We start from the raw sequence: 13,622 nt of genomic DNA, 5'->3' as shown, positions 1-13,622 counted from the left end.
TCAGCCATTAGCTTTCTAAATTCACCGTGTTTGCCTGGGAGGATTAGCGATCCAATTCCCCCTTGCCTTACACCAGGTTAACACAACTGGAAACAGTGCATTATACCAGCACTCAACTGGAGCAATGCAGCAGGCAGGCTGGTTGGCTCTGTGTGCCAGGCCCACTTCTCACTCAGGATTCTAGCACTTTCTTACCACTTAGATCTCTCCCCTGATGTTTGTCCACTTCCTTCAGCAGGGATTCAAGCTAGGTTTACCAGACAGAAACGGGTTGGGCCATGCTGCCTTTCTTTAGGACTGGTGTCTCATCGGCTTCCTTCAAACTCTTTGCTATCTCTTGGTTCTCTCCTTAGCGTGTGATGGATCATTTTCAGTGGCTCTGTAAACCCATAAGTCAGTTCCCACAGCACTATAACCTTGGGCACATGTCACCCACACCTGCAGACACATATACAACATTCCCCCCACCCTCCACAAGGGTTACTTCTTGGGGGATTTATCAACAGCTACCAGCATATTGACAAAACCTTCCTTATTCCTTTGCCCAGGCATCTGTGCTTTATATGGTTATTAAAAAGGAATCTAAATAAGTACCGTATCTTGCCGTTTCTGAATCAGTTCCATCCCACTCCACCCTCTGTCTCTCTTTTCCGTCCAAGATATTTATATGAAAGTCCTTTTTGTTCTACCCTAAACCCCTTCTGGCAGCATTAATTCATTTTGCTACCCTTATCTTTTCTTTGCATGCCTAACCAAGTATATTCGTTACACTGCCTCCCACCTCTTTCCCATTTCCTCTTCAGTGCTGGGATCTGTCTTTGTTCTTCACACCCACTAATTCCCCGTTTTTGGTTCCTCTCTCTCTCTTTCTCTGTGCACACACTCTGGGCACTACACAAACAGCTGGAATATGGTAAAATTCAATTAAAGTTGCCATAAAACGAAGTCATAAAAAGCCAAATGAAATATTTAAACAGGCAAATAAAGCAGCAGGATTCAAGTGCACTTCTACTCTAAATGCGACTGAAATGGCATTATGGGTTTTTTTGATTATTTATTCTCATTGGCTTCAATGTGGTGGGGGGGGATGTCAAATTTGTTTTGCGTACATGTTGTTATGCTGGAACTTGGAAAAAACCTCACTGGAGGTAGTGGGTGTAACAGCTGCCTTCCATTCAGACTAAAAGAGGGAACAATTAAATGACTCCTTTGTTTAGAGACAGCCAAAAAACAGGAGCCACCACCCAAAACAACAGGTGGCTTAGAGGTCTGAACTATGTGGGCAGAGGGGTTTCTCTGTGGGATGAATGTAAATATCAGGATAGGGAACTGATTTTGATTCCAGGTGTGCATATGGGAGAGAAGGGGCTGGAACACCACAGCACACAGAGGAGCCCTAGACACAGTGAGACTAGAGAAGCCCTGGTACCATGACCCTGAGAAAAAGCTAAGAAAAAGTTTTGGGGCAAAGTGCTGGCTGGAAAGAAGCTTGGAACTGCAAGCAAAGAAACGACCTCCTGCTGTTTAATTCCTACTGTGTTCAGGACTTTATGTAACTTCTTTGTAAACAAACAGAACTGCCTCCAAGAAATACCCGAATCCATCGCCAATGTCTCCTCCTAATGGAAACAAACTGGTAGACCCTGAACTTTGGCGAACCCCTTGGGTCAAAAGGGGGCAAGACAAAAGAGGTTTTTTCTACCTGTCACACCTGCACTATCTGGGATCTGAAAGCTGAGCTGGGTCCTTTCTTGTTCACTCAAAGTCCCCAGTAACAAGGACTTTGCAAGCCACATTCTGCTCTCCATTATACTTTCACATCTTCATTGACTCCAGTGGAGCTGCACAGTGAAACGTAAGAATTTGACCCAGCAGCTAGAACAGTGGTCCCCAAACTTTTCAGGATTGCACCCCCCTTACTCCTGTCCGCGCCTCCTCCCGGAGCCAGGCCACGGCTCTGGAGGGTGGAGGGGGACACAGACTGGGTAAGGGGCCCAAGGCTGGGGCCAGGAACAGAGCCACAGCCATGGGCCGAGGCCGGGGGCAGGGCCAGGGAGCGGTTGGAGGCCAAGGCTGTGGGGCGGGGGCAGGAGCCAGGGCCGCGGTTGGGGCCGGGAGCAGAGCTAGGAGCAGAGCGGGGCAGGGTACAGTGGCATAGCTGTACTGCCCCCGGCCCCACCCGCTTCACTAGCACAACCAGGGACAGCTGCCAGTGAGCTTGGTGCCTGTCCCAGTGGACTGGGCTGGGGGCAGTACATCCATGCCAGAGGAGCTGCCGACACAGAGTGCTGGCTCCTGGGAGTGGTGGCCCGACAGGCTGCTGCTTTTGCCGCTGAGGTTCCCGGTAGAGCCCTGCAGCTCCACGGATATCAATTTATATCCGCGGATATCAATTTTGTATCCACACAGGGCTCTATCCGACTGAGGATGGATTAGGGCTCCAGCCCACGGCTCCCACTTCCCAACAGAGCAGCTATTGTGATAGTGATGTGGGGAGCAGGAGGCAGCCAATACTAGGCAGGGAACCTCTAAGAGAACAATGGCTCTCACCCCTCAGTAAGGGGAATCCAGAGGAACCCACACAAACACCAAGTCCCAGCAACTTTGGACTGAGGGGGCCCCCCACTGGCCATTTTCAGCATCTTCCTCTTTGTGCTTCAACTAAGAATTTGTACTCACCCATCTATCTGCACCAAGCTGTTGTCTCTTGTCTATTTAGATTGTAAACTTTTGGGGCAAGCACTATTTTTTTTGTTCATTGTACTGGGCACTGGGCAGACACAGGGGTCCTGGCCATGACCAGGGCAACTACAATACAAATAACAAAAGGATAAGAGCTTGACATTCTGGGTAACTGCCTTCGTTCCACCTCTTCAGAGCAGGCCCAGTACAGGGACTTGGGGCCAGGCTATACTGCTAGCTCTGGATCAGGCTCCCTATCTAAGAGCATTTGCCTCTTGCCCAGAGTTCTCTGGCAAACCAGTTGGCTCCCTGGCACAGGTGAGGAGCAGGGGAGGGCATGCTGTGCTTAGATCCAGCAGTCCTCAGCTCACACAGGAATAGGGTGACCAGACAGCAAGTGTTAAAAATCAGGACCAGGCTGGGGGGTAATAGGAGCCTATATAAGAAAAAGACCCAAAAATCAGGGCTGCCCCTATAAAATCGGGACATCTGGTCATCCTACACAGGAAAAGCCTGGCAGCAGGACCACACACTAAGGGGATGGAGTGTGCTAAAGTGTCTAGACCATGGACAGCAAGTCAGTGATTCCTACCTCCCTGGTGCTCTGCTCCACAGCTCAGCCCTGCCCTGCAATGCAGCTGAAAAGAGTTGAGCAGCTCACTCCCACACACCTGCCTTGGACCTGCTCCACAGGGCACTAAAAAGCAGACATTCGCTTCTCCACGGCATCCCAGGAATCCTTCCCACTGCCAAGGAGAGGCCTATGGAAAGCTGCCTGCCTCTCAGCTCATCGCAAGCCACAGGAGGGCAGAGCGTGGCAGCCTCCCGACTGTGGGAGGCGACACTACTGCTACCATGCCCAGCAACTCAGACCAGGCCAGGCATCCCAACAGGCCCTGGCCACTGGCCCCCACAGAGATAGCCAGCCACATGCCAGACACACACACCCACGTGGTGCAGTTTCTACAGGGCAGTGAGGCTCCCCAGGTCAGGCTTGCTCTGAGACTCTGAACTGGGGAGAGTCACCAACCCGATATGGATTGCACATGCACCCAGGGACTCCCTGGCTCTGTTGAGTGGGGGCTGCCCAGCTGCATCAGGCATTCCTCCTCGCCTCTCTGTTAGGAACCGGGCCATGGGTGGTCTCGCCTCGTGGTCAGGGCGGGAGGCTGGCACAGAGGTGACCAGGCCTAGCAGCCAGACCCTGAATCAAGAGCGAAGTTACCAAGACAAAGGAGTGAGCCAGAGCCAAGAGCCAGGAATCAGGAGTTGAGGGTTGGAGGACACGTCTACACTACAATAAAAACCCACAGCACCAACTCTCAGAGCCCAGGTCAATTGACTCAGGTTCACAGGGCTAAAAACTGCAGTGTAGACATTCAGGTTCAGATTTGGGCTGGAGCCCGGGTTCTAAGCAGACATGGCAAATCCATGAACAAACAAACAAACAAACAAACAGAAATTAGGCTTGTTTTTGGTTTAATTGGCTTGTGAGTTGCTTGTTGGCTAGGTTTCAGAGAGGTAGCTGTGTTAGTCTGTATCAGTAAAAACAATGATAAGTCCTTGTGGCACCTTAGAGACTAACAAATTTATTTGGGCATAAGCTTTTGTGGGCTAAAACCCACTTCATCAGATGCATGGAGTGAAAAATACAGTAAGCAGGTATAAATATACAGCACCTGAAAAGATGGGAGTTGCCTTACCAAGTGTGTGTGTGGGGGGTCAATGATAACGAGGCCAATTCAATTAGGGTTAGGGTGACCAGCTGTCCCATTTTTAAAGGGACAGTCCCATTTTGGGGGACTTTTTCTTATATAGGCACCTATTACCCCCACCCCATCCCATTTTTTCACAGTTGCTATCTGGTCCTAATACCTAATTAGGGTGGATGTGGCCCATTCCCAACAGTTGACAAGAAGGTGTGAGTATCAACAGAGGGAACATTATTTTTTTGTAGTGACCCAGCCACTCCCAGTAGGAGAACACTTCAATCTCCCTGGACACTCAATAACAGACTTAAAAGTGGCAATTCTTCAACAAAAAAGCTTCAAAAAGAGACTTCAAGGAGAAACTGCAGAACTGGAATTAATTTGCAAACTTGATACCATCAAATTAGGCCTAAATAAAGACTGGGAGTAGCTGGGTCACTACAAAAAATAATTTTCCCTCTGTTTATACTCACACCTTCTTGTCAACTGTTGGGAATGGGCCACATCCACCCTAATTGAATTGACCTCATTATCATTGACACCCCCCCACTTGGTAAGGCAATTCCCATCTTTTCATGTGCTGTATATTTATACCTGCTTACTGTATTTTCCACTCCGTGCATCTGATGAAGTGGGTTTTAGCCCACAAAAGCTTATGCCCAAATAAATTGGTTAGTCTCTAAGGTGCCACAAGGACTCGTTGTTGGTTTTGCTTGTTGACTAGATTTTGGCTTGTAGCTTGTGGGACTTGTTGCTTCTTTTTTTTGATCAGCTCCCGGCAAGCAGGGGCAAGAGGGGACAAGGGGGGGGAGAGAGTCGGGGTGCTCAGCAGCCCCTCAACAGTCCCAGACTGCACGCCGGGGGAACCTAGTCACACGGAGTGTTGGGGATCTTAGGGACTGGCTTGGTTTGAAATGGGATGAGCTTGATTTTTGGCTTATTGTGAAAGTCGGGGTGTTTATTTACTGCGTGAAAGTTGCCAACTGTGGTTCTGAGGCCCCATGTTCAGGGAGGGTTTCACAGCCCACGCTCTACCCTGAACCCAAATGTCTACAAAGTATTTAACCCCACAGCCCAAGGCCTGTGAGCCTGAGTCATCTGACTTGGGACACCCATAGCTGTGTTGTGGGTCTTTTACTGCAGTATGGATGTACCCAGTGCTGTGGTTAGACATCAAATACCAAGTCCAGGCAGAGAGATAAAGCTGAGGGTCAGAGCCAATGTATCAGCCGGAGCAGGGGTAACAACCAGGGGGAGGAAACCAGGAGCCAGGAACAGGAACAGAACACAGCTGTGGGCATGGACCGCTATTGAGCGACCAGGGACGCAGGGCGGCTGCAGGGTTTAAGAATGGCTGAAGACACGAGCAAGCACAAAAAGGAGGTCAGGTTCATTTGCTAAATCAGCTGAGGGCAATAAGCTGGGTCTGGGTTCAGATGTGGGTCCCTAACGCTTCCCCTCACCACAAACAGCCCACTGCCCCCCACCCATATAATCCAGGGCAGGAGCCAGGCCCCACCCCAACACAATGTCAACGAACCCAGGGAAAAGACATGGAGCCATTCCCTGCTCCTGAGGAGCAGGCTACAAGGGTGCAGCACTGCAGTGACACCCCGCATCACAGCCCTGCGGGCATTTGTTCCACAGACCAGTGTGCAAGAAGGGCCTGTGCTGAGCAGGGCTCAGAGTGTGCCCTCCCCCACAGCTCGCAGATGCCCCGGCAGATGGAGTCTGCAAGTGCCTGTAGACAACCGAAGCTACATGGCAAATAAACCATTCTTAGCCATACACAGATTCATGGCTCTCCAAGCACTTTCCAAAGGCAAGCATGGCTCCTAAGTACCTGCTCCCCCCTGCCCTGGGTCACAGCTGGAGGCACTTTGCCACCCCACAGGCAGGCACACCGAGCCTGCCTGGCATTACCGGGCCCCCCACAGACCTCCTGGGAGGGAAATGGAGCATGAAAGCTGTAAGTGGAGCCTGGTTTCGGAGCACAAACGGCGTGAGCAGCATTGTCATGGCAGAGAGAAGGTCAGACTAACCCCTGGCTTGAATTTCAGCAGCGTCAACCAGGAACTCTCCTCTCCCCACTGCTCTGAACGTCAACAACAGCCATCGCCCTCTTACAGCAATGAACCGCAGCAGGAAAGGGCCAGAGACCACAACAAAGAGGCTGTCTCCATTACAGCCCTGCCACGGGCCAAGTGTGCTCCACCCCCACGCCCAAGCCTCGCTGTGAGCCTGGCAGCATTGGACAGCTGCTTTTTAATATTTCAGGCTGGTTGTTCACAAGGCGGAGCAGGTACGGCTCAGCTACCAGCCATTACCACACCTTAACCAGATCCTTAGGGAAGGAATCTGGACTGTGAAGGGTCTCCAAGCCCATGCTCACAAAGATGGCGGGCTAACACCACAGAGGTGGGACGCTTGGCACCCTCTGACACAGGAAGGCCTGGGACCCGGGGGGGGTGTGTGTGAATGCTTTGTCTCACTCTGCAGTGACCCCTGAGGGTCTAGCGGGAGCCACATCCAGAGCACCTCAGCAACAGGCAATTCTCCATGAAGCCAGGCCTGGCGATGGGAGGTGAAGTGAAAAACCTGGGGGGTGGAGGGAGAGGAGATCTTTAGAGCACAGAACCCATCCCCCACCCACCCACCGACACCACACAAATAACAGAGCCCGGAAGGAAATCTCCTGAGATCATAACCTACCATAAACTCAGGCTGCTTAAGGGCTAAGAACTCCTCCTTGGCACCAGGGAGTGGAACAGACTCCAACAGGACCTTGCAACCCCTGTTAAGGGATCACTGGGGAGTGGAAGACCTGCTAAGACATCATCCCCCACATGATGGGGGAAGGGCATTCCGCCCAGCCCAGATCCCTCCATTGGAGACCAAAGCTCTCATCCAGACATCCTGCTGGGCCACAGTGCAGGCAGCTGAGCTCTCTGATTCCATGTGGCAGATGTTTGCAGACAGTTATCCTGCTCTGCACAATGGCCCCACGCTCCCCAGGGAGCGCAAACAAGCCACCTCTTAGCCAGGCTGTCAGCCAATGGATTAGCAAGAGTTTTCCAGGCTGCATTGTTTATTCCCAGCAGAGGAAACAGCTTGGAGAAACCCAACCCACTTCCAGGGCACTGACATCCCATTTGAGTTCAGAGTCCTATAAATCACCACACAGAGAGAGAAAACAAGAGTTCCGATTTCCTGCTGCTTCACCTTATCTGCTCCATAAATACACAATTGCCATCCCCTTCCAGGGTACAGCCTCAGGCACAGCACAGAGTCAAGACTGCAGCCCACTTACTATGACCCTCCTGGGACCAAGCAACATGCTGAGATTTCAGCCAGCTCAATATCTGCTGTGAGTCTCTTCAAGGATGGTCTTGGGCAAATCAGATCCCAGATCCAGCCAGTCCTCTGTAGGGACAGCACCAGTGCAGGCTTCACACAAGTTAATCAAGGATTGGATGTGCAGTGAGATACCCATCCACCCAACACAACGTACACTCATCCACATCCACTGCTGCTTCCGCCAGGGGCTCCACTACAGCTGTATGCCTGAAACAGTGGGGCTAGTCTACCATGCTGTCCACTTTGGTCCCTTTGCTATTGCACCATGGCAAATGTGCTCCGTTCTGCCTCCCTTCCTCAGATTCCAGGCCGAGGAGGTCAGCCTGCAGCAAGGTCCCTGGTTCCCCTGCAGTGAGACATTCTGGTGCCGTTTTCCATGTGAGACTTATGGCCATTAAAAGTGAGGGAATCAGTAAGGCATCAGGTATGTTACTACAGCAGAGAAATAGTCAGGTATTAGGTTTGAGAAATAGCAGGCCATTTGTCATTTAAACTCTGCATCATAATGTGACCTTCCCATGGGGCAGAGTTAAGGTTACACAGGAACATGAATTTTGGTATTTCTTGACTCAAGCACTTCACTCTGCGTCCTCACAGTCCCCCCAACATAGTTCTTCGTATGGAACCTTCCATTGCAGGGAAGATACGCATGGATCCTCAGTCAACCTAGCTCTCCTTTAGCCTCTCTGTGCAATGAGTCCCCTTGGACAGCTGCCTGCCTAGAGCACCTGCTTTCCCACCTGGGAGGGCAGGCACCCTGCCCAGCACCCTCTCCACTTGTGTGCTTGTTCCTTGTTACTTACGGTGGGATTGTCATCCCAGAGTCAGCTCAGCAAGCACCAGGGTCCTGGCTCCTATGACATGCACTTGGCTGCGGATCATCTTGCCCAGGCCACAAAGCGAGGATGGAACTGGATCAACAGCAAAGCTCCCATCACAGGGGATGGGGGGAAATGATCCCAAAGCTCTTTATAGCCATGGCTGCATAGGTTCCATGCAAGCCCAATGCTGCAACAGACATATGGCATTGGAGATGATGCAGGAGAGAGATAAAGGGCCTGCAGCGCAGAAGAGTTAGCAAGAAACAGCACCCTGAGAGACCCTCTATATGCCAATTGGGGTCAGTACTAACCAGAGCACATACCAAAGTCTCCAGTATACTGTTCATTACACTGACATGCTGCTCTTTTTTTTTTTTTTTTTTTTTTTTTTTAAATTAATGGAGATATCCTATCTCCTAGAACTGGAAGGGACCTTGCATCGAGTCCAGCCCCCTGCCTTCACTAGCAGGACCAAGTACTGATTTTGCCCCAGATCCCTAAGTGGCCCCCGCAAGGATTGAACTCACAACCCTGGGTTTAGCAGGCCAATGATCAAACCACTGAGCTATCCCTCCCCCTTGGAAGAGTTACTTTGCAATCAGGACAGAGAAAGGAGGGGCTGCCTTACACAGACACAACATTGCGACCCAGCTGTACCCTGGGCCACTGGATTCCTCTGTGTTCCACCTGCATTTACTGAAGATCCAACAGGACCTAACTCATTCCTGTCCAGCAGCCATCTCCTCCCCTCTATCGGCAAAGAGAAGAGATGCGCTGGAGCGAGTGCTCGCATTACCAAGACTTCAGCACTGCTCCCAGTCACACTCAAGAGTGCTCACTAGCAGGCTAAGGATGGTCATAAATAATTAAACCCAACTGCGGTGGGTAAGACGAACAACTGCAGGGCTCTCTGAGACAGTAGCCCTGCTCCAGAATTGTGTTTGTTCTCGGAATCCAATTTTGTTACTAATTTGCATGGGTCTCCCATCATTAGGACCAATTAGCAGGGCTCTGCTCAGTGTGCCAGCCCAGAGCTCCCTGACACCCAGCCCCAGCCTTTTGCTTCTTTCCAACACCTGGCTCTCCCACCGTTGGATCCCAGTGAGAAGCAATGTGAGGTCACGGTACGTTGCCATGGAAGTGTGTGAGACGTGGCCGCAGCATAGCACAGCAAGTTCGAGGATGACACTAAACTGGGGGGAGAGGTAGATATGCTGGAGAGTAGAGATAGGGTCCAAAGTGACTGTCAAGGTTCCTTCCCCACTCTGAACGTTAGAGTACAGATATGGGGACCTGCATGTAAACTTCTAAGCTTAACTACTAGCTTAGATCTGGTTTTGCTGCCACCACTCCCAAGTGCTAACTCCCTTCCTTGGGTAGCCTTGAGAGACTCCTCCACCAATTCCCTGGTGAACACCAATCCAAAACCCGTTGGATCTTAAAACAAGGAAAAATCAATCGGGTTCTTAAAAAGAAGGTTTTTAATTAAAGAAAGAAAGGTAAAAATCATCTCTGTAAAATCAGGATGGAAAATAACCTTACAGGGTAATCAGATTCAAAGAGCCCAGAGGAACCCCCTCTAGCCTTAAGTTCAAAGCTACAGCAAACAGAGATAATAAACACTCTAGCAAAAGGAACGTTTACAAGTTGAGAAAACAAAGATAAACCTAACATGCCTTGCCTGGCTGTTACTTACAAGTTTGAAATATGAGAGACTTGTTCAGAAGATTTGGAGAGCATGGATTGATGTCTGGTCCCTCTTAGTCCCAAGAGCGAACAACCCCCAAAACAAAGAGCACAAACAAAAGCCTTCCCCCCACCAAGAATTGAAAGTATCTTGTCCCCTTATTGGTCCTTTGGGTCAGGTGTCAGCCAGGTTACCTGAGCTTCTTAACCCTTTACAGGTAAAAGGATTTTGGAGTCTCTGGCCAGGAGGGATTTTATAGTATTGTACACAGGAGGGCTGTTACCCTTCCCTTTATAGTTATGACAGTGACCTAGACAAATTGGAGGATTGAGCCAAAAGAAATCTGATGAGTTTCAACAAGGACAAATGCAGAGTCCTGCACTTAGGACGGAAGAATCCCATGCACCGCTACAGGCTGGGGACCGACTGGCTAAGCAGCAGTTCTGCAGAAAAGAACCTGAGGATTACAGTGGATGAGAAGCTGGATATGAGTCAGCAGTGTGCCCTTGTTGCCAAGAAGGCTAATGGCATACTGGGCTGCATTACTAGGAGCATTGCCAGCAGATCGAGGGAAGTGATTATTCCCCTCTATTTAGCACTGGTGAGACCACATCTAGAGTACTGCGTCCAGTTTTGGGGCCCCCACTACAGAAAGGATGTGGACAAATTGGAGAGAGTCCAGCGGAGAGCAACGATTATGATTAGGGGGCTGGGGCACATGACTTATGAGGGGGAACTGGGGTTATTTAGTCTGCAGAAAAGAAGAGTGAGGGGGGATTTGATAGCAGCCTTCAACTACCTGAAGGGGGGTTCCAAACAGGATGGAGCTCAGCTGTTCTCAGTGGTGGCTATTGGATATTAGGAAACACTATTTCACTAGGAGGGTGGTGAAGCACTGGAATGGGTTACCTGGGGAGGTGGTGGAATCTTCATCCTTAGAGGTTTTTAAGGCCCGGCTTGACAAAGCCCTGGCTGGTATGATTTAGTTGGGGGTTGGTCCTGCTTTGAGCAGGGGGTTGGACTAGATGACCTCCTGAGGTCTCTTCCAACTCTAATCTTCTATGACTGGGATGAAGGCTAAAAATGTCCCTTACCTTCAGGGGAGACATTTTCTTGTTTCCTTTCCAGCCCCATTTGCTTTCTCCACACTGGCTGAGAAACACCTGGAATCACATGCCCAGGTGCTCCAACAGCCCTAGAACAATCACGGAACAACCCAGGAGTACAGCTCCAGCCCTGGCCAGCTTCACGCACCCACCCAGCGCCTGCTCTCCTCGCAGATGGACCGTTGCAGATGGCTGTTTCTGAACATTCCAGAAGGGGCAACTCAGGACTGGCAGTAGGCCGATGCTCTGATGGCATTCCTAGGAATACCACCAGCACAAGAGTCAACATCCAGAATGGCGACAGTCATGCTGCTGATTCAGAGGGAATGGATCTGAGCACACACCCATGCGCATCTCAGAAGCGCCTGCCAGACTCATGGCTCTTGGAAAACTCTAGTCCTCAGAGGCACCTGCCGCAGTAAAGAGACTCAGCACCCAAGAGCGCTGAAGCTTAGGGGCTCCCATGCTAGGCCATATTGGTTTGTCCCATTGCAAATCATAACTGATTTAATAGCCAGGCTGCAAAGACCAAGGGATAAAATAGCTTGGGGAGTTGCACAGCAACGACTTGCATGGCACAGCAGAGATAGATTTACTAACCTGCTGCAGGTTGAGCATAACTTCTGCAGCTCTGTCCTCTTTGCTGGCCCCCTATTTTTTGGGTGATGGGGGTTTGACATCTGAAATCAGCCAAGCACCCACTTAACTCTTGTCCTGCTTCCCATCTTTAACAGATCTGCACATTGCAATTCTATTGCTTGAAATGCATTAAATTCCTAAAGCCAGATCCTGGCCCCAGGGGCTGCTCTCAGCTATAACAGCCCCAGAGGGGATCACCGGAGTGCAGCATAGCCAGGCCACAGTCTTTTCCCTCCATGGCACATCCCTTTTGCTGGAACTGGTGAGGAGTCAGAACCAGGTACAGAATCAGGGAGGGCAGTTTAAACCAGCTTCTGTCCCCTTTGCACCACTGATGGAGCAAAATGTAAAACTTAGCCCTTGAATCTTAATTCTTCCTTTATGCCAAAGATTTTCCATGGCTGATTCAGACATGGCCCCTGCTACAGCTATAGCTGCTTTCAGAGTCTGGTAAAGAGATAGCCTTTGTACTGTACAGACATTGCTGTAGCTACGGGTTAGCAGGGAATTCCGCCCATTCTGAATACTATCGGCAGGGAACAGGGCTGTATACAGCATTGAGTGGCCTCTGGCATCCAGGAGGTCAGACTGATAATCAAGTGCTCCCTTCTGGCCTTAAGCTAGGCTCAGGGCTCAGGGCTAGGGAACGACAGGGGAGTGAGTTTTCCAGTAATATCACTCACTCACTCAGAGGAGGAGAAACAGCCTTCTCAGCTCGCAGCTGCCCAGCAGGAGCTGTCTGTACTCCAGGGCCCACCCCAACCAGCAGACATAAGACCTTTGCTGCTCTAGCCGCCTCTCGTCAGCCTGCGAAAAGTGACCAATGAAAGAACAAAAGTGGGCTTTGTGCCCTTTGTTGCGATTTTTTCCCACTGATGCAAAGACTCTGGCAAATAAGTAGGTGCCCATTTGGAAGTGGTCTATATGGTAACAGATCTGCACACACCTTAAGCAGGGCTGAAGTGGTGCTGAGGCCTTGGGCTGACCCTTGCGCCAGGTGCCTGTCACCCCACCTGAAACACACTCCAGGCCACCCATGCAGGTGGGAATAGGATCCGCTGCCCCTTCCCCTCAGATTCAGGGAGGTGACTCAGCAAGGGGTCCCCAGGTCTCCAGCAGGGAGGTCAGACAGACTCCAGCAGTATTAAGGATCAGGTTTTGTTGTGTCTGGGGCTCTGTAACTTGCACAAGAACCGCCCTCCAGCGTCCAAATGCCTGGAGAAGAGGAAGAATTTTAAAAAACCAAACTCCAAACCAGAAAATAGATTTCTGTATTTAGCAGCCAGATTTCCAGCACAGGATGCGGCAATGATGTAATGTTCCACTTCCAGAATCCAGCGACACTCTGCCAGCTGCCTGCACAGAAGCTCAGTGTTCCCTCCAAAAGGGGAAATGAAGACACTCAGTAAACACTACAATGTGTTTTTTATTGCACAGAGTGCAGCAGTAAAGAACTCCACGTTCCGTCCCCTTAGCCAGATTCAGAACCACCAGCACAGACAAGATACCTAAGAGACAGCTGCTGCCCAATACCTGCCCAAGGTGCAGTGAACCTCGCAAAAGGTAAACTTTGCGATCTATGTAAATCCTGTGATTGGCAATGATGGGCAAAGTGGAGGAA

General features: G+C 50.5%; 1 protein-coding gene across 6 annotated transcripts in view; it reads right to left on the bottom strand.

The window, feature by feature from the left end:
- The window catches only part of CRIP2 (cysteine rich protein 2), a 63,160-nt gene that overhangs the window by 28,046 nt on the left and 21,492 nt on the right, over positions 1-13,622 (bottom strand). The window contains exons 1-2 of one of the 6 annotated variants that reach the window (XM_065554748.1): positions 7,104-7,189; positions 6,884-6,989 (exon numbers count right to left, since the gene is read on the bottom strand). The exons of 4 other annotated variants lie outside the window; for them this stretch is intronic. In XM_065554748.1, coding sequence (XP_065410820.1) covers positions 6,884-6,989; positions 7,104-7,106 — 109 coding nt within the window. In that variant the 5' untranslated portion in view covers positions 7,107-7,189. Of the gene's footprint in view, positions 1-6,883; positions 6,990-7,103; positions 7,190-12,947; positions 13,212-13,622 lie in introns of those variants that run through there. One more of the 6 variants, XM_065554745.1, reaches the window with a different exon arrangement.

The sequence above is a fragment of the Chrysemys picta genome, chromosome 8, assembly GCF_011386835.1.
Source record: "Chrysemys picta bellii isolate R12L10 chromosome 8, ASM1138683v2, whole genome shotgun sequence".
NCBI classification, from domain to species: Eukaryota; Metazoa; Chordata; order Testudines; family Emydidae; genus Chrysemys; species Chrysemys picta.
This window is presented reverse-complemented; position numbering and strand designations above follow the sequence as displayed.